The sequence below is a fragment of the Oenanthe melanoleuca genome, chromosome Z, assembly GCF_029582105.1.
Source record: "Oenanthe melanoleuca isolate GR-GAL-2019-014 chromosome Z, OMel1.0, whole genome shotgun sequence".
Taxonomy (NCBI): Eukaryota; Metazoa; Chordata; class Aves; order Passeriformes; family Muscicapidae; genus Oenanthe; species Oenanthe melanoleuca.
Window position 1 is genome coordinate 8,025,056 of NC_079362.1, and position 18,425 is coordinate 8,043,480.

General features: G+C 46.8%; 1 protein-coding gene across 2 annotated transcripts in view; it reads left to right on the forward strand.

Annotated features, from left to right (window-relative positions):
- The window catches only part of PAX5 (paired box 5), a 131,561-nt gene that overhangs the window by 45,098 nt on the left and 68,038 nt on the right, over nucleotides 1-18,425 (forward strand). For both annotated transcript variants that reach the window (XM_056513029.1, XM_056513030.1), the window contains exon 6: nucleotides 1,355-1,530. In XM_056513029.1, coding sequence (XP_056369004.1) covers nucleotides 1,355-1,530 — 176 coding nt within the window. The remainder of the gene's footprint in view (nucleotides 1-1,354; nucleotides 1,531-18,425) is intronic.

Genomic DNA, 18,425 nt, shown 5'->3' on the forward strand with positions numbered 1-18,425 from the left:
AATTCAGCATTAGCAACTGAGGTTGAAAGAGGAATTTCCCTGTGTTGGTCCCCCAGTCTGAGAACTCTGCCTTAAAAAAGCCTGGTTTTCTGGACAGACAGCATTTTCTGCAGGATGATCTTAAATTAACAGACCTTTGTGAAAAATCTTGTCCACCAAGCATCTCTTGCATTACTGATGGCCAGCATGGGCTTGTGGACACAACAGGCTGTTTGTGTGCACATCACCTCTACACTTACAATCAAAAAACTTGGTGCAGAATCTGCCAGAGGAGGTGATGTTATTCCTCTGCAGACTTCTTGGGCTGTAAGCAACTGCAGCACTCATGGAAATCTTGCTGTTAGGGATGCAGCTGAATTCTGCTCCTCAGGACTAATCTGGCAGCTAGATGCTATTTTTAAAACGTTTCCTCCCTCTGTCTAGTTCGATGTTGCCATCTGGAGAAGAAATCTGATATTAACTGTTGTTCTTGGAGTTCCACCTCCTGGAGTCCTGGGAATACTGCAGATCTCAATTTTCAGTGCATAAAAGATATATTTCCAGCACTGACAGGTGAAAGGAAAGTAGGAAACCACTGTGATTCTGCAAAAAGCAAATCGAAACAAGTCTTTGTATTGCAAGAGCCTTTTCAGACTGCCAATCAAATATTTTCCAAACTTGCCTCATGGCTTTTCAGCCATGGTCAGACACTTAGGGTTCCTGCTAAAAGCCTCTGCCAACGGGAAGAAGGAGGAAAATGTGTTTTGGACCCGGGTCTCAGTCCTGCCAGTAATCTGGAGAAATACAAAGTGAACTGGAGGGTGGGGACGGTGTCTTGGACTGGCCTGGCTGGGGTGCTGCAGGGTCACCCAGCCCAGGGGCTCCCCAGCTCAGAGCCGTGCAGGGCTGGTGCTTTGGGCTGCCTGGCCAGTGCTGCTGAGGGTGCTGAGCCCGTGCCAGAGCCCAGAGCTCAGCATGGAGCTCAGGATGGATGCAGCAGGACCTGCACAGGACAGGACAGAGAGTGGGGATGGTGACTGGACACAGAGTTCTGCTGGGCTGACCCAGCCTGACCCAGCCTGTCACCATCAGGCTGTACACAGACCATGAGGCAGACAGCTGCCCAGGTGGCACACAAAAGTGATGCAGGCAAAAGTCTGACTGTTACCCCTGTCCTGTCTTTAAATGGTGTGCGAGGATGCTGACAGTTTAAGGGCTGCCTGTAGTGCAGGGCTGTGCAGTGTGTTTTCCAGCACACTGTAACCTCTCAGAATGTCTTCATGGCTTCACCTACATCTGTTCAAAAATAAGACATTCTACTTCAGGTCACATCATGAGACTACTCACTTTTCCTCTTCTCTCTCCCCTTTGAAAGGTATTCAGGAATCTCCAGTACCAAATGGCCATTCTCTCCCAAGCAGAGATTTCCTTCGGAAGCAGATGCGAGGAGACCTTTTCACCCAGCAGCAGCTGGAAGTGCTGGATCGTGTCTTTGAGAGACAACATTATTCTGACATTTTCTCAACAACAGAGCCCATCAAACCCGAGCAGGTACTATTGCAAATATTTCATGTTTTCCTGGTGTGCTGGCAGAGGTCTGTTTGTTGGCATCACCAAAGGCTTTCCAGAGTTCCAGCAGACGAGTTTGGAGACAGAGGTCTTGTCAAGCTTGTTCCAGCCAACTCCATGTTAGCCATTAAACCTATCAAAAAACCAGGGAAAACACTCACTGTGCAGGCATTAGCAAGTGTTGGGCTATGAAATTACACCTGATCTGCACCAGTTGCATCAAATGACTCTTTAAAGAGCACCACAGCTTGTGATGTTTGTGTTGGATCACAAGCAGGCAGTGCAGGTAACAAGGAGAGGACTTGCAAAACCCAGTGCCTTATTCTGGTTAACAGTGAGCATGATTGTGGACAAAAACATCAGATTTTTGTATGCAGAAATGGCTTATTAGACATGTAACTGACGATTTTTTGAGAAAAACACCTGCTTTGTATGTAAAGGTAAATTATGCATTTACAGTGTGCTTGAGGAGGACTTGGCATTAATATTTTGGAAAAATTCCATTTTTGCAGGCATACTATAGAAGCACATGAAAAAACTGATGAGCTGTGTCTCTCTGTGTTCTTCTTCTTGGGTGGCAGTATTTAATTTAGCTGCTGAGAAGGAGGTAGAAATTAATATATTGCTGTCAGCACCGATATTGGTCTAGCTTGCTACTTAATGATGTATTCAGCCATTAATCTTCAGTGTTCTTAATATCAGACATGCTTTTTAGCAAGGTGGATGGACTTTTCTAACACTGATTCCCCTTGGAGGAATCTGTATATTTGAGGGCCATTGGAGATTCTCTCCTGGCAGCTTGCTACCATTGTGGCTTCAGTTGAGGAATGCATATATTTTTATATATATTTATTTTTTTTTAGAATTTCTTACTTTATCCTACAGTAGAGCAGGAATTCCTCATGCCCTCAAGCTCATCTCTCATTCATTCTTTCATCCATAGAGACATTTGTTTCCCACCATATTCTGCTGTTTTGTGTTTTCCCTGATCCGTGTGCGCTGTGGAACTGTGCAGGTCTGAACTTCAGCTGGAAAGGGATGGGGAGCCCTGCCAGGGGTGTCTCTGGGAGTTGAAGTGGCCTTGATGTGCCACTAGATGGTGGCTATAGATCCAAACACGGGGGATGCTGCAGAGGGCAGGCACCCTGCCAGGGCTGTGGCACTTGGCTTTTCAGCCCTGGCCACCCAGGAGCTGGGACTTGTTCAATCTGTTCCTGCAAAAACTGCACAGCCCAAAATAGTCACTGCAAAGGCAGCAGTGATGGGAGGGGACTTTTTATTTGATTTTGTGTTCTAGAGCTTCTTAGTTATGGCCAGCTGTAGGTCATGGGAGACAGTCCAGCAGTGAGTGAACATTTATTCAGAGATAAACTTTTACTGGTTTTATAGGAAGACTGGGAAATTTGAATAAGGATATTGCTGAAGTCTTATCCAAATTATCAAATATGGGATATTTTGCTTTTGATGGAGAAAGGATCTCCCAGAGCCACATAAAGAATTGTGAGTAGAATGACTCTAAGCAGCCAGAGTATTAAAATTGGAGATATGCTGCTATTAATGTGGTGAACAGGATACTCCTTGCATGCTCTGGGCAGTCATGTAAGATGCTGAGAAATCTGGCATTATGAGTTTCAAAATGTGCTTTGCAGAGCCACGTTTCCTGGCATTTTAACATGTAATTATGAAAGAAATTTGTATTTGTTTGTTTTCATTTGGCTTGGAGTATGGCCTTTGCTTTTAGAACGCTGGACCATCATTTGAGGCTTGTGGATATTTGGGGACTGCTTTTTGATGGTATGTGAAGGGTAACTGTGAACATGACCAGATGTGATCTGTGTGACTTGCTGTGGTTCACAAGGAACCCCAGCCCTTACAGAAACAGTCCTGTCTCACCTCCTTGGTGCATCAAGCAAAGCTTCATGGTGCTCAACCACAGTGGAGAAGCTGTCTGCATCAATTAGTAGGGCCAAAGAAATCTTTGAGGAATCAAATATTGAGGATATCAGTGACATGCCTTGGAAAAACAGAGCTGTCCCTGGATTAGATTGCTGCAGTAAAGATCTGCCTGTGACATTTGTCTGTCCAAAGTGCTGCTGGACCCCAAAGTGGTGCTTTAGGAGCTAAGTCAGTGGTGGATGCAGGGAGCTTTAAGCTCCTTCTGCAGAGGAAAACATGGAATAGATACTCCTCCCCATGGACACAGGATGTGGGAAGAAGACTGGTATGAGCTGCTGACCCACTGTTTATCCATTTTATTAGAAATCTCATCCAGCAGCAGCCAGCTGAACATCATTACTTTTGCTTCAGCACAAAAACTTACTGATGTGCCAGTACTATTCACCTGAGGAGGGCTCCAGGTGTTTTACTGGAATAACACAGTGTAGACACTGCAGATTCCTCTTCCTTCCTTTTTGTGGCTCCTCTCTAAGTCTTCCTCCTCACCTGTGTGTTGGGGGCAGGTCCTTGGGAAGGGACAGACATCCCTCCTGCATAGCACAGTATTTACAGCCTCATTCTTGGCTCCCAATGCTGCCCAAAGTCCTCCTGGTGCATTTTCTGCACATTTGTCCTTGTCCTTATGAGTCCATTGCCCTCCCTGTAGGTGGAGGGGCTGTGTGGGAGTGATTGCTCACCACTGTGTAACCCTCTCTTTGAGTACTTCCAATCCACTTCCTTCAATTTCCCTATTTCCCAATTTCCCTCAGCCAACCTGTATGAAATGGAAGCTCTTGAGTTATTTATCATCTTATGACATGGTTAGAGCATGATGCTAATAACACCAAAATTGTGGGTTCCTTACTTAAGAGCTGGAGTCAGTGATCCTTGTGGGTCCCTTCCAACTCAGAATATTCTGTGAATCTGCCAATCTGTGCTGTACTGTTGACAATGATCATAATAACTTTCACCCAGAACTGGTGCTCATCCTGTGCAGAATTGCAAAATTGGATGATTGCAAAATTTTCCAGTGCCTATAGCTCATAAGACCAGAGGAACTGGAAGCACTGGCTGCACTCAGCAAATCCCGTGGGTCTGTGGGGCTGTGAGGGTGGTTCCTGTGATTCCAGCAGAAGGATGGAGAAGTGCTCCACAGCATCTTGGGGAAGCTGTACCAGACTGGCCAAGCCTGGTTTATGAATGTTGGCCCAAGCAGTTTCCAGTCAAAGCACTGACAGGGGATGTTCTTGCAGACCAAGCCCCAGGAAAGTCGAGGAGTCCTGAGCTCTGCAGGTGTGTGAGGCTGGACAAGTGCAGAAAGTCCCACTGGAGCAGGCAGGGGGCAAGCCAGGGCTTGTGGACAGTGTGCTTGTGGAGGCTGTGAGAGCAGGATTAATGCATCTAGGGGTGAAAAATGCAGGGTGAAGGATATGCAGCTGGACTGGCTCAATGGGAGAGACAGTGCGTTAATTTTCTCAGAATAAAGAAAAGAATTAGCCATGCTGGATTTCTGTCCACAACAGAAATGGATTCTTTTGTACTTTCAGTTTCACACATGGGTCCAATCGAATACTCATTGAAGCCAAGAGGAATATTTCTATTGACTTCAATAAACTTTAGATCAGGGCCATAATGAGGCATAACATGATGTGACCAGATTCAACACTATGTAGGTCACCAGCTAAGAAGATAACTGCTTGCTGCTAATAGCAAATAATTTGTAGGCCCATGCTGGTGCTTTCACACTGATTTAAGCTAGAACTAAACAGAATATCTGCTCAGATTGATTTCTGGATAAAATGTAGATACTCTGTGCTCACACAGAAACCAGAGACCTGGCAAGCATACAGTAGCACAGGTATTCATGACACAGAGTGCAAATAAATGTGGATCTGGAGATAGGCATAGGCAGATGGAATTTGGATAACAAATGGAATTTGGACAGCCAAGGAATCCCCCCAAAAATTACTATGATCTGGAAAAGGTGGAAGAATTGCATGAAGTTGAAACCTGATGCAGAGAGGGTTGCACTGAAGTACTTCTCTGAATTTACCAAGAAAGGGGTATAAACTTCTTTTGAAAACCTTCAAGTTTTGCTTTCTGCCTAAGTACACACCTGCTTTGAGAGAGAAATCTTGGGGTTTTTGTGCAAGGAGCAGCTGGAATGCAACATCTGAGGAGCGAGATACACACTCCTCCTTACAGTACTGGAGTTTGATCTTTGGGAACATTCTAGGAAAGCCATAAAGTAAAACACATTTCTGTCCTAAGAGGACTCAGTCACAAAGTGCAGTTATTGGAGAAGCAGAAGGAAGGAATGAATCTACTAAAGGTGTCCTTGCCTGTGCTGGGGGTGTTGAAATGAGGTATCTTTGAGATCACTCCCAACCCAAACCATGCAATGATTCTATGAACTGCAGGACACTGTGCTTGGTCCTAGTCCCCAGAGTGAGAGAAATATGTTTTTTGTTGGGAAACCTTTGGGTAGACAGAGGCTGTTGGGCATCTGAAAATCCTCTGACACTTCTATTGAGCAATGCAGAGCTAATATTATTTGTGTCTTCCCAATACTTCATGTTGTCCAGAAACAGTGGAAATTACAAAAATTATTCATGGATAGTTTGAAGACCCAAATCTTTTCTCAATCTGCCACTTGCAGGAATGATTTGGGCATTCCAAGGCAAGCTCTTCACCATTGGCAGTGTGCTAAATGGAAAACAAGTTAAAAAGGAAAAGGGAGCAATAATATGTGGCTCAATAAATGTACACAAATATAAAACTGAGAAAAACTAGAGACAAAGGAAGAAGTGGAGCAGAACCTATCGCTGCTGTGCCAGCCCTGCAGGATGCAGGCAGCAGAGGGTGGAAGACACGGTGCTGCAGGGTCAGCACCCTAAGCTATGGGAGATGCACCCCCAGCTCTGCCAGAGCTGGTGACAAGGAGCTGTGGGATGCAGGATGATGCTGTGGGATGCAGGATGATGCTGTGGGATGCAGGATGATGCTGTGGGTGGCTGTGTTGCCCCATGCTTTCCCTCAGGGCACCCTGCTGCTGCTGGGCTGCCCTGGCTGCTGGTTCCAGCCCGGGGCAGGGGCTGCCAGCAGGCAGTACCTGCTCCTCCTCAATCCGCTGATCCTCTGTACCCACAGAGGGGAGGAGAGGTGGGGGCGGGCAGTGCAGAGAGAGCAGGGAGCAAGGGCAGCTCTCTGCCTTTTACAGCTGAAATCTCCCCTGTTCCAGGCCAGCCTTACTGGTGGGAGGGGAAGAAAATCCCAACTCTAAAATCAAGCCTAGGAGAGCACATCAGGAGACAAAAAGCCTTCCCCTATTTACTCTCAGTAGACTATCAAACAACACCAGGCTATTAATTTGGCTTTTGAGTCTTCACTAAAGCCCATAAAAGCGCACAGTTGTCAAATGGAGTTCATTTTAATTTCCTTTCAATCACAGTAAATTATTCAGGTGATAAATCAGCTGGGGCAGCCTCCTGACTGTAATAGAAACCCTAATTCCTGGCTAATTATCCAGCCCATTGCTGCCAGCAGATCAATACCCCTGCCGAATGGAAAGGGCGTGGGGTGCAGGCAGGCAGGAGGGCGGAGGGGCAGCGGCTGGGAGCACAGGCACCGTGACCCCTGCCCTGTGCGGGCTGCAGGAGCAGCTGCTGCTGCTGCTGCTGCTGCTCGGCACGGTGCGGCCACCGGCCCGTGCTGGAGCTGCTGATTCCCTGAGCGCTGGGCTCTGCTCATCCCCACACTGGGGGCTGGGGGTGTGGGAATGAGCTGCTCCCACCCGGGTACCCCACTACTGCAGCCCTCTCTGACAGCCACTTGTGCCCTTTAAATACTACTCAGAAAGAAACCTCAGGCTGGCAATACTTTTTCTTGTCCAGTAGACCCTTTCAATAATAGTAAAAGCTAAACAGGTAAACAAAAGATGATAGGAGCAGGGCTCAGCTGTGACATGGAGTGCTTCACTGGGACAGTGAAGATAACAGCAGCACTTACCCCCACCTCCTTGATTGAGGTGTTTTTTCTGGAGCTGCTCCATGCACAAAGCACTTTGAGCCTCAAGACTATGCTGTCATCTGCTGTCTCCAGTTCAGCATCATCAAGTTATTCTGCAAAAGTGTCTGATAGAGCTCCACTGTCTGTCTCAGATGCTCTCGTGCTACACCTGTGCTGCTGTAGAGCCTGAAGCCTCCTCAGGACACAGTGTCTTGTCTGAGCCCTGTGTCCCTTCATCGCACTGCTGGGGATGCAGAGGGATGCACCACCTTTCTCCTCTGGCTCTGCTCTGGTCTAGATTGGAAAAGGAGAAAGCAACCTGCCATAGTGTTTCTTCCTGGTAGAATCAACTTTTTTTTTTTGAGTGGAAAGGCTTTTCTTTTAAAATAGCAGCAGAAAGCACAGCTCCTTTGACCAGTACCTCCTCTTTGCACACCCACTCCTTTGCCCTTGTGAGAGTATTTTTGTGCATGAGCTTCTGAAGACTGCACAGTTCTGTGTATGTGCCACCTTGTTGTGTCATGTTCTGTTGGGTGGTGACAGTCACAGCAGATTTTGTTGTATGACACCTGTGTGTATTCTGTGTGACAGTGGGGCTGTGGAGGCGAAGAGTTTTCTGGGAAGGAGCATGACAGGAGCCATGTACCCAGCAAACATCTTCCTGCATCAACATCATCCTTGTAAAAAGAAACCCTGCAGCTTTCAGGGGCAGCTGAGGATGTCTGAGGGGGTCTGGAATTGAGATGGCTGCTCTTTGAGTAAGCAGAAGAGGTGGGAAGAAGGGCAGGTGGATAATCCATGGGTTGCCCACTCTCCAGTCTGGCACAGAGATGGGGGTACCCTGCACCCCCACTGCAGCTCAATGCCCAATGCCCCTTCCCAGAGGTCTCTCCCTGTACAAGCAGCTTTCCCACTTTGTCTACAAGTAATGGGCAGCCCAGGGTCAGGATTTCTCCTGCAGACTTTTCCAGGAGCTGGCAGGGAGCATTTCCTGAAGTCTGCACTACCTTGGGAGCAGGACCATGGTGAAGAGAAGTTGCTGGTAGAGGAGAGAGCTGGGGTTTCACTGCACACATCCCTGCTGTGATGGCAGTCAGTGCAATGAGACCAAGCTGGGGAAGAGTAACAGCACACACATTTCAGGGATTTCAGGGTAAATTTGAAAAACTGGAACTCTCCAAGTGCCTGTTATGGTATTAGGGAAGCTTCAGTGATGGCTGGAGCTGATGCAAATGATGCTTCTCTCCTAGTCTGAACATTGGGGCTGCTGGGCTACAGTCCCCAACTAACATGACTGCCTGGGGACTGTCTCTGTCTCCAGGGTTGCCAAGTGTGAGTCCTTTTCCTACACAGGGGAGTCCCTGTCACCTCCTCCTCCCTTTGACCTATCAAAGAGAAGGAATCCCAAAATACCAAGGTAGACAGCTCCTTTGAGAATTGCATTGTATTCCTGGTTTTAAACATCCCCTTTTTTCCTCCTGACTGCTCTCAAATATGACTACATGTAAAAATACAAATTCATGTGTTAAAGGAAAGTCCAGCCTTGCTGTGGCTTGTGCTCCCACATCTCCTTTGTTCTTGTCTCTTTTCTCTGCGTAAACTGGGGGTGTCTTCTCCCCTGGCAGGATCCCCACATTGTGCACAGGCTTGTGCAAAGGTAATGTTGGTGAGGATGCCACTGAGAAGGAGAGTGTGTGCTTTTCTTGATTTGAAAGACAGGTGTCTTCATTCTCTCAGAATGGAAACAATATGACCTCCTTCCCTCTAAATTACTGTAATTTTGAAATTAAGGGGGTTTTAGGCAAAGATATGAGAAAAGAAATAGCAGTTCTTTACTTGTGTGTGTGTACAATAAGGCGAACAAACACCAAATCAGCACCAACAAACAAGCAGACTCACAGACCCAGCCTCAGCCTTCCCTTTGCCCTTGGAGCAGTTCCGGGCACAGCCTGCAGGGGGCGCTGCTGGCTCCCGGCCGGGCGGGTGCGGTGATTCCTCCCCGCCTGCAGGGGGCGCTGTGCCGCACGCTCGGCCGCGTCTCTCCACAGGGTGACGGCTGCATGGGGAACGGGGGCACACAGGAACCTCAGAGCAGCAGCTGGGACAGCAGGGACCAGCAGGCTCCAGAGCAGCAAATTAATGGTATCAGTGCCACGGTTTGACTTGGGTTTGCCAATTTTAATATATTCAATTTCTTTTAGAGATAGGATTCAGGAGCAAAAACAAGGCAGGCTTAAAATTTAAAACGGTATAAGAAGAAATTTATTAATAACACAAAAAAAAAAAAAAAAAAAAAAAAGATTTCCAGATTATTCCCTCATCCCCTTCCCTCATCTTCCACATTTCTTAACAACAACATACAGAGAACACTTCAGTCAGTTATCTACTTAAATAATCATTTCAGTTCACTCTAGAGAGAAAAGTTCCTTTTTTGGGTTTAGGCTTAGAGGGTGTCTTCACTTTCACAATCTGCATCCACCCAGAGAAAAACTTCAAACTATGAACTTCCTCCCATCTCCACAGTCCCTCCAGAGCTGAGTTATGGGTTATGCTGCACACTTGGGGTATTACTTTTAAAGGCAAGCTGCTGAAAGACAAAATTATCTTCATTTCTTTTTCTATTAAATGTCTCTTTCCATATTTCCAGTCCCCAAACAGAAAGCCCCATTCTTTGAGGCAAAAGATCCTTTTCACAAGCACTTTAACCTTCCCAAGTATTTTTCACAGTTTAAAGGCATTTCAGTGTAGTCACAGTCTCCTCATAGCCCACAAAAAAAGGTTTTCAGCTACTTATCAGTGGCACCTCTTCAATCTCTTCCCATCTGGAAAACTTAGCTTTCATTTCACTAACTTCAGTAGACTCTTTGCTTTATTCTTCTCATTCAGGGGAGCTGTAGTCTCATTCAGGCATTAAAAGGGTTAAAATTGCATCCAGACATTGAAGAAGCTGGGTCAGGCCATGCTTGGAAAAACGTGGCCACAAGGGCCACGTGGAGGAGGCCGGACAAAACTCCAAAACTCAGGTGCACCTCCCCACGCCGAGCGGTCGGCTGGGGGCTTCTCTCCCTCTCCTGGCTGCTTCCAAAAAACAGCAGCAGGAGCCCGGCCAAGTCGTGGCCACACTGGGGGGGGCAGGACCTCAGCAGAAGCCTCTCCCCACCCGGCCACAAGGGCTCCCCAGCCGAGAACAGGGGGAGGGGAGGGGGCTTCGGTGGCTCCCCCACCCCCGCTCGGCCAGGCTGCGTGGAGAGGGGGCCTGGGCCGAGCCAGGGCTGGGCCGAGCTGGGGCCGGGTGCCAGCCAGAGCTCACCTCACCTCTGTGGAGGCCCGAAGTCAAAAGAGGATGGATTAGCTCTACCAATGTGATTTATGAAAGCGAAATAACTTAATTGGTTACTCAGTTGGTCAACCACTGAATCAGCTCTCTGCTCCCCGCCGCCCACAGGGGAAGCTCCCAGAGAGGGGACAGCCCTCCTGTTTCCAGGCCCCGTGCTGCTCCTCGCAGGCGGCTCCCCCCCATGTGAAACCAGCATAATCAGAAACTGCACAGCTGCACAGGAGCTGCAGGGTGTCCTGGCAGGGAGGGGTGCTGGGGAGTGTAGTGAAAATCCCGGAGCAACGGCAGAGAAGCGGCGGGGCTGGGCAGTGTAAGCCGGGCTCCTGAACTCGGCAGGGAGAGAGAGGATGTGCCCGGGGTTTCCCCTGAGGCACCCCAGTGGATGGAGAGAGTAGTTTTTCCTAGTGAGGCCAGGCATTAATAAAGTCCTAATGCAACTGCTGCTCTTAAGAGCAACTTCACTCACGGTAGGAGAAGGAGCAGGAGATAAAACCCTTTGACAGGGGCGAATTCTCCCCACAGCAACCAAAGCCTCTTTCCCTTCTGATGTCTAGAGCAAAAGAGAGTGAGAGGAGTGAGCCCAGTACCCCACCCCCTGCAAAAACCTCACAATATGTCTGCCCCTCCAAAGAGAAACCCCATCCGAGTAAGAAAGTAGCCAGCTCCACCTTCCCTCACCTTGGCCATTTCTTTTGTCTCTTGAGTATCAGTCGTTATTTTCTTAGCATGAAAGAAACAAAAGGAAAAAATCCAAAACCTCAACGCCTTGGGAACATGTTTGGAAATTGCAGCCATAGCTCCGTTCCTGTTGGTTGATGCTGAAAGGGGATGTTTTTCCAGACACTGAGTTTCAGCTCAGCTCCTTCAGCTTTACAGACAGAGCTTAGTGACTACATAGAACACAACATCTTGCAAAGGCAGCAGATGATCTCCTCCAGAAGATTTTCCATGGCTTCTAAGTGTAATAGGGAGATAGGAAATATAAGAAAAGCTTTCCCTATTTCTTATCTGGACAGAAGAGTTCACATTTCTTTGAAATTTGGGAACTGGCATTGAGTAATTGCATCTCTCTGTTTATTGTGTGTTTCACAATAAATAGTTTCTTTCTTTTTTTTGTTTAGAGAGATGAACAAGGTCCTTCACCCATATCAGACAATGTCATGTAGCACCACTAGCTGGTCAGTTATGTCAAAACTGGCCAACCTCCTTATGTCTATGTTGAGGCCTTATGAGAGAAGCAAGGACAACTCTGAGAGTGAACACACTTGCCTGTTGATTTAACTAGTGCCTGGCCCGTTCAGATTATATTTAAGCTGAAGGGCTTGCACCAGCATTTGAAGAATGGAACAAGATATCACTACTTAGTCCTCAGTAAATGTCTGGATCCCACTGGCTTTGACAAGTTTCAAACACATTTTCCAGTTTTAGTTTGGAAATCACTGTGGTTTTGCAGTCATTCTGTGGGCTTTCTCTAAATCTGCCTATCATCTTACAATTGACAAAGATGGGAGTGTGCTCTCTTGAAGATCTTTATATGCTAAAACATCTCAGAAGGAAATGAAACTCTTCATGGGGGTACAAGTGGGAACATGACAGACAGGGGCATGAAGTGATGCAGGGTCTGAAGATGTGCAGTCTCTGTCTGTGGTGATTTTCAAGACCCACCTAGATGAACTCCTGAGCTGCATGGCCTGGCTCCATAGCTGGCCCTGTTTGAGTAATCTCTGAAACTTCCATCCCAGGTCGTGCCACTACCTTGCTGCTCAGCCACTTTATTCAGTTATGATGTGTTTAAGGAAAACCTTTGTGTGGCTGCAATGAAAAGTGTCATTAGTGTGGCAGAGCAGCCCTGGTTCACCCAGTGTATAGGATGAGATGGATTCCTGCTTGGCATGCAGCGCTGTGAGAAACGACGCTCAGTTTTAAAATTTCAAAGGTTTACTAAACCTTAACAAAGTACAACAAAAGGACTGAACAAGGAAAAAGGAGAGTGCATGTGATCGGTGACGTCTCTTTAAGTCTGAGATCACTCACCACAGAGTATTTGGTGGTTTTAGAGTTATTGTTTTCCAGCTCGAGCACTGAAGGAAGAGTCAGAGGCTGTTTTCTGAGGTTTCCAAGGTTGTTTATTCTTTCTTATCTAAGGAATTCTTTCCCTGACCTACAGAAGTCTGTCTAGGTCAGTTGGAGGCACACTGCCTGCCCTCTGGGCAGGTCTTATCTTTTATACTATAAATTACGTACATGATGTTTGCAATTACTTTCCAATACATGACACGTACATTGCACTGTCCAGCTGTCTCCCAAACCAATCAAGAAGTGCCATCCTAACCCAAAATATGTATGCCATGGAGAAGAAGAAAGAAAGACATACCATGCCCAAATTCCTCCATCTTGGCTCTGGGTTTCTTATTATAAACAATTTTATAAATTCACTTTTCTACCTTCTAACAGTCTAATTTATGCTCTACTTATTTTTTGTGACTTGTATTCTTCCTGTAATGATGGTAATTTTTCCCAGGGACTGAAATCGAACCCACAGGGGTCTTGGGCACTGTGCCAAAGCCTCTGAGCCCCCCGCCCGGGTCTGGAGGCGTCCAGGGGAGCCAGGGGAACATCCTGGATTCCCACAAGTGCACTGGGAGCGCATGACCCGCAACGTGCTCCAAATGGACAGACATCAGACACCCCTGGCCCCTCTCAAAGTCTGTCTTCTTCGCCATGCATTGGTGGAGATTCCTTTCTTGCAACTTGATTGCAGGTCAGGTGTTGTCAGGCTGCGCCCCACTAGCCACCAGCCTCCCCTAATTCCCGCCTGCCCAGGCAAGGGGCACAGCACAAGCCTTCTCCCCACGTGCCTGGGACAACCCAGGCTGTCCAGCAGTGACAACACAGAGGAGGAAAGGGGACTGTGAGGAGAACAGGGGACATCTAAACAACAAACTGCAGTAACATAATTAGACATCAATAAAACTACTTTTAACCTACACGCAGTATCCATTGCCTAATTGCAAGAGCCAATCATCATATTGCCTATCTATAAGAGCACCAAGGAGTATGAGAAACTTGCTCAGTGCAGAGCCTGGGTTTTCTATATATATATATATATATGCTATAGCTTTGGGTTGCCTTTTTTTTTTTAGTATGAGGTTGAACAAAACAACTTACACCACTGTCTGAATGATGACCAAAAGCAATTGTGGCATTAAGCCACTTCCAGACAAAAGGGACTGATTCAAAATTCCTCTCTGCTCATATGAATAATGACTGCTTAAATGTTTTTTGCAGCAGAATTTTAGAAACAAACAAACTAACTAACTAACTAACAAGCCCCCAAAACCTGAAAGGAGAGAACTCCTGCATTAAGAAAGTAGATTAACATGTAGGGGCATGATCCTACACTCTGCTTCTCTCACCCTAAAAATGGAATTAAATAAAGGCAACACTGGAGAGGCAAGGGTTTCTCCTACAAAACCGCCTTCAGGCTTAGGGCTGGCCTCAGGTCTGAGTCAGTCCAGATAAGTCAGGTACAAAGGGCTGAGGGAGAATGAGGTCCTGGAGGTGATGAGTGCATCACTGGAATAGGAGCTATGGAGTGAAGCCAGGCAGAAGAACTGCACTTGTCAGATGCTCTGTTAGGCTTTGAGTATTTCACTGGTCATTAGGACCTCTCTAAATAATTGAAACACAGGATTAAGTAACACATTGAATGATATTACACAAGAAATTGTCATAATTATGTCATTATATACCTGATGAATGACTCTCAGGCATTGTCAAACTGTGAGGCGTGGTAACAGTGGGAGATTTTGTTGATTGCACATCCCCTGTGTCTATTTTTGTTCAGGTGGTTCTTCTCTGGTTCTTGTGACTGAAGAGGAAATTTTGAAAATGTAACCTGAAATACCTCTCTGGCATAAGAACTGGAGTAGCTTTTGAGGTGGAAGAGGTGCTCAAGTAATGCTGGTGGTGGGATCCCTTCTGTCTGCCTGATGCTGTTTGCTTGTGGTGCTCCACTGCATGTGTGGTGTCCAGGCATGTTCTGCAGTTTTAGCAGCAGAATAGTGATTATTACACCAGTGTGCCTGGCTGAACCTGCCTTTCCAATAGAAAGTGTTCTGATAAAAACTGAAATGTTTCTCTAAAACCTGTCTTTGATGTTTTTTCTGCATAGAGGGTCTGTCACTGGAAGCCTATCATGATAGTGGGGCATCCAGCAGCCACATGCTCTATGTGTCATCAAACAGATGACACTTGGAAACAGCACCCTATAGGTACCTGACTTGTCAGCTTGTCTCTGTTTTGATTAATTTTTTATACCAATATGCAGACAATTTCTGGTGTTCTTAGGTCTATTTGTGAGGGTGAGGAGCCCATTTTCCTGCCCCATGGTAGGGCAGACAGCATGTCTGTTCCTAAGGTGGGGAGTGCTGCTCTGCCCCACTCTCCAGCACCTTGTCCTGGAGCCTTCACACTCTGGGCCTGCTGCTGGTCAGATTTGGTTGTCAGTGGCCCTCAGATAATTAGTCAAGGGGAAAAACAGGTTAGGATTTACCCCTCAAGATGAGTGGGTTTCTGTACCTATTCATCCTTTCTGAATGTCACATCGAAGCAAGCACTGCATCACTCCCCTGATGTTCCCTTGCCCAGGGCTCCATTTGTGTGAGACATTGCTGCAGAAAGCATGAAGGGCAAGGAGCATCTCCCCCACTCCTCATTCCTAGCAGCCATCCTGACACTTTTTGTTTTCAGGACAGAACACTCTGGTTAAGATATCCCAGCCAGTCACTTTGCCTGCTGTCACTGCAGAGAGTTTGTTCAGTTCCTGCTGCCTCTCTAATCCCATGCCTCCAAGGACATGTAATCAGAAAGTGCTGCATAATGCTTCTGAAAACAACATTTGCACTCACAGAGTCACGGAAATGTTAAGGATGGGAAAGACCTTTAGTATCAAATCCAACTGTCAGCCCAGCACCACCACCATATTCATCATTAAAGCAAGTCCTCACCCAAATCCACGTTTTTTGAACACTTCCACGGTTGGTGACTTCACTACTTCCTTGGACAGCCTGTTCCAATGATTTACAAACCTTTCCATAATACTTTTTTTCCTAATATCCTAACTTTTCCTGTATTTCCTACCTATCCTGGCACAGAACCATACAATCATTTAGATTGGAAAAGGCCTTTATTAAGATTTCTGGCTTAACATGCTGCAATGAAAACTGGCCTGCAATATTGTGGTGCTTTACCATTTTAGTTCATGTACAGGTGAGGAAATGAAAGAAAAGTTTTGGAAAATTATGGGGGTGTTTTTTAATGTGTTTCCTAAAGTATATTTTTGAGTTTTTAAAAATATTTTTAATAAGATCAGTTCCATATTGGGGAATGATATGGAATTCAGCATTGTGGGGAAAGTTTCCCCCCAAAAACAGAAGGCAGAAGGCTCCTGACCTCCACAGGATCACCAGAGTCACCAACAGGAAAAACAAAAGTTTTTTGAAAAATTAAGAAAGTGTGTCACTTGGTGTTTGGCTTTGAAATACAGGAGCTGATGGGTTGACGTGGATTTGTTCAGCTTGGACTTTGCAATGTGCCACAAAACAGCAAGCTCTGCAGCTTTCTGTGTTGGCTTTCCCCTGGGTAAAGTTTAGGTGCCCTTGTTTGTAGGTGCAGTGACTGCAGGGGCTTTTGGCTACCGGTGAGGCTTGGACCCTGGTAATCTGCTGCTTTGGTAATCACACCATTTTGTGACCAGTGTATTGTACACAATGTTTAATATGATACAAAAATGCCATGAGGATTCCCAGATGGCGTTTGTGGAGCACCTTTGGGTAGTTAATGTGAAAGCATTACATAAATACCAACTGCTCTTGAAAATTTGCACAAGACTCCTCGAGTGTGAGGAGCCGTTGGTGAGATGGATTGGAGATCTGGCAATATTGGTGCCAGCCTTACACCTTCTGAGTGTGCATTCACATTTCTGATTCCTATTTCTCCATAAGGAAATACTTGGCTGTGCTGAGGTTGTGTTTTCTTCTCTGCTGTCATGCTTAGTGCTTCAGTGGAAGCAGAGGAGACACCTCCACGTTGGAGGATTGTACCTTTTCCCTTCTCTGGCTGAAATTGCTAGTGGTGAGAGGGGAAGTGTCCAGTTCCTGCCCTGAGAAACAGCATATTTTAACAATATCTTGTAGCAATTAGAGGCATAAAAACCTAAATTTTGTGCTAGGTTTATAAAAAGTAAACGGCTTTTCCACGAGGGTGGGCCATGCCACGCTTTATTCCAGTTGTGTGTCTTGTGCTTTGCTGTGATTAGGTGACTGGTATTTAGCATTGCACATAGGATGGTGGAGGCTGCTGAGAGAATTGGGTTGGTGCTGGGGTGAGGGCAGGCAAGGAGAGGAGAAATGCCCCATGTAAGTCTGTGGGAAAGCAGGAGAGGGCTGCCCTGGGAGGAGGAGGAGGGCTGGAGAGGGTAGGACTGGAGAGAAGGAATTGGAGGGGGCTGTGGCAGTTACAGGCACTGGAGTTGCAACACTGGAAGTGGGAGCAGGCTCCTCTAAAACCTGTTTTGGAGCTTCTCAGTAAACTGAACAGGGAGCTCTGGCGTGGAGACAGAGGGAAGAGCCTGTGCAGGACTGGGCAGGGCTGATGAGGTGGATGGAGCCTTGGGTGAGTCATCCCATGGTTTTGTGTCCTGCAGGAGACGCAGCAACGTTTGTATTATACAGAGAGATGCCAGAGCTGTTGAGGACAAATATGTGATGTTGAAACTAGCAAATCCTGGTGGAAACAGAGGTTGGCTCTGCTGCTGTGGTGGTGTTGATGTTTCTGTTCATCCAGGTGCTTGGTAGGGGCAAGGTGAGTCTGAAATCTGGAAAGCCACCTCAGCTCATTGTGTACATTTACCACTCTTGAGCTGGCCTTACATGGTTTTCAGTGGAGGCTTCTTTTTGAAACCAAAGGGAGTTTATGGCTCCTGAGGACATGGTTTAGTGGTGGCCTTGGCAGTGTTAGTTAACTGTTGGACTCATTGATCTTAGAAGGCTTTTCATCCTCAGTGATTCCTGATCCTGAGAGGGTCCACTGGCCACTTCTGCCCCTGCTGGGCTTTGGGGACTGCAATGGCCCACGAAGGGCTTGCTTGGAAAGCACCCATCTGAGCACCTGCAGGTCTCTGCTCTCCTCCCATCAGAGATGCAGGGACAGCAGGCATGAGGGACTGCCCAGCATGGATTTGGCAGGCTGACATGCCCAGGCACTGCTTTTGTTCAGCCTGCTACCTCTGACTAAGAAACAATATTAAAAACACATCCAGCAGGCAGCCTGGGCAGCTCCGTGCTGCTGCTCCATGGGTTTTGCTGCTCGCTCTGGCAGCCTCCTGGCACGTGTGCATGCATGACATGCATCACAGCACGGCTGTGATTTACCGGCCTGTGCAATGCCACATGTCTTTAAAATTATAGTGCCCCTTTCCTGCTGAAATAATTTCTACACAGAGAGGCTCCTATTACAGCAAGAGGAGCATGGACGTCATGATTTATTATTATTTATGGTCCCAGGGTCTTGTTTGTGCACGATGGGTTAGGTGCTC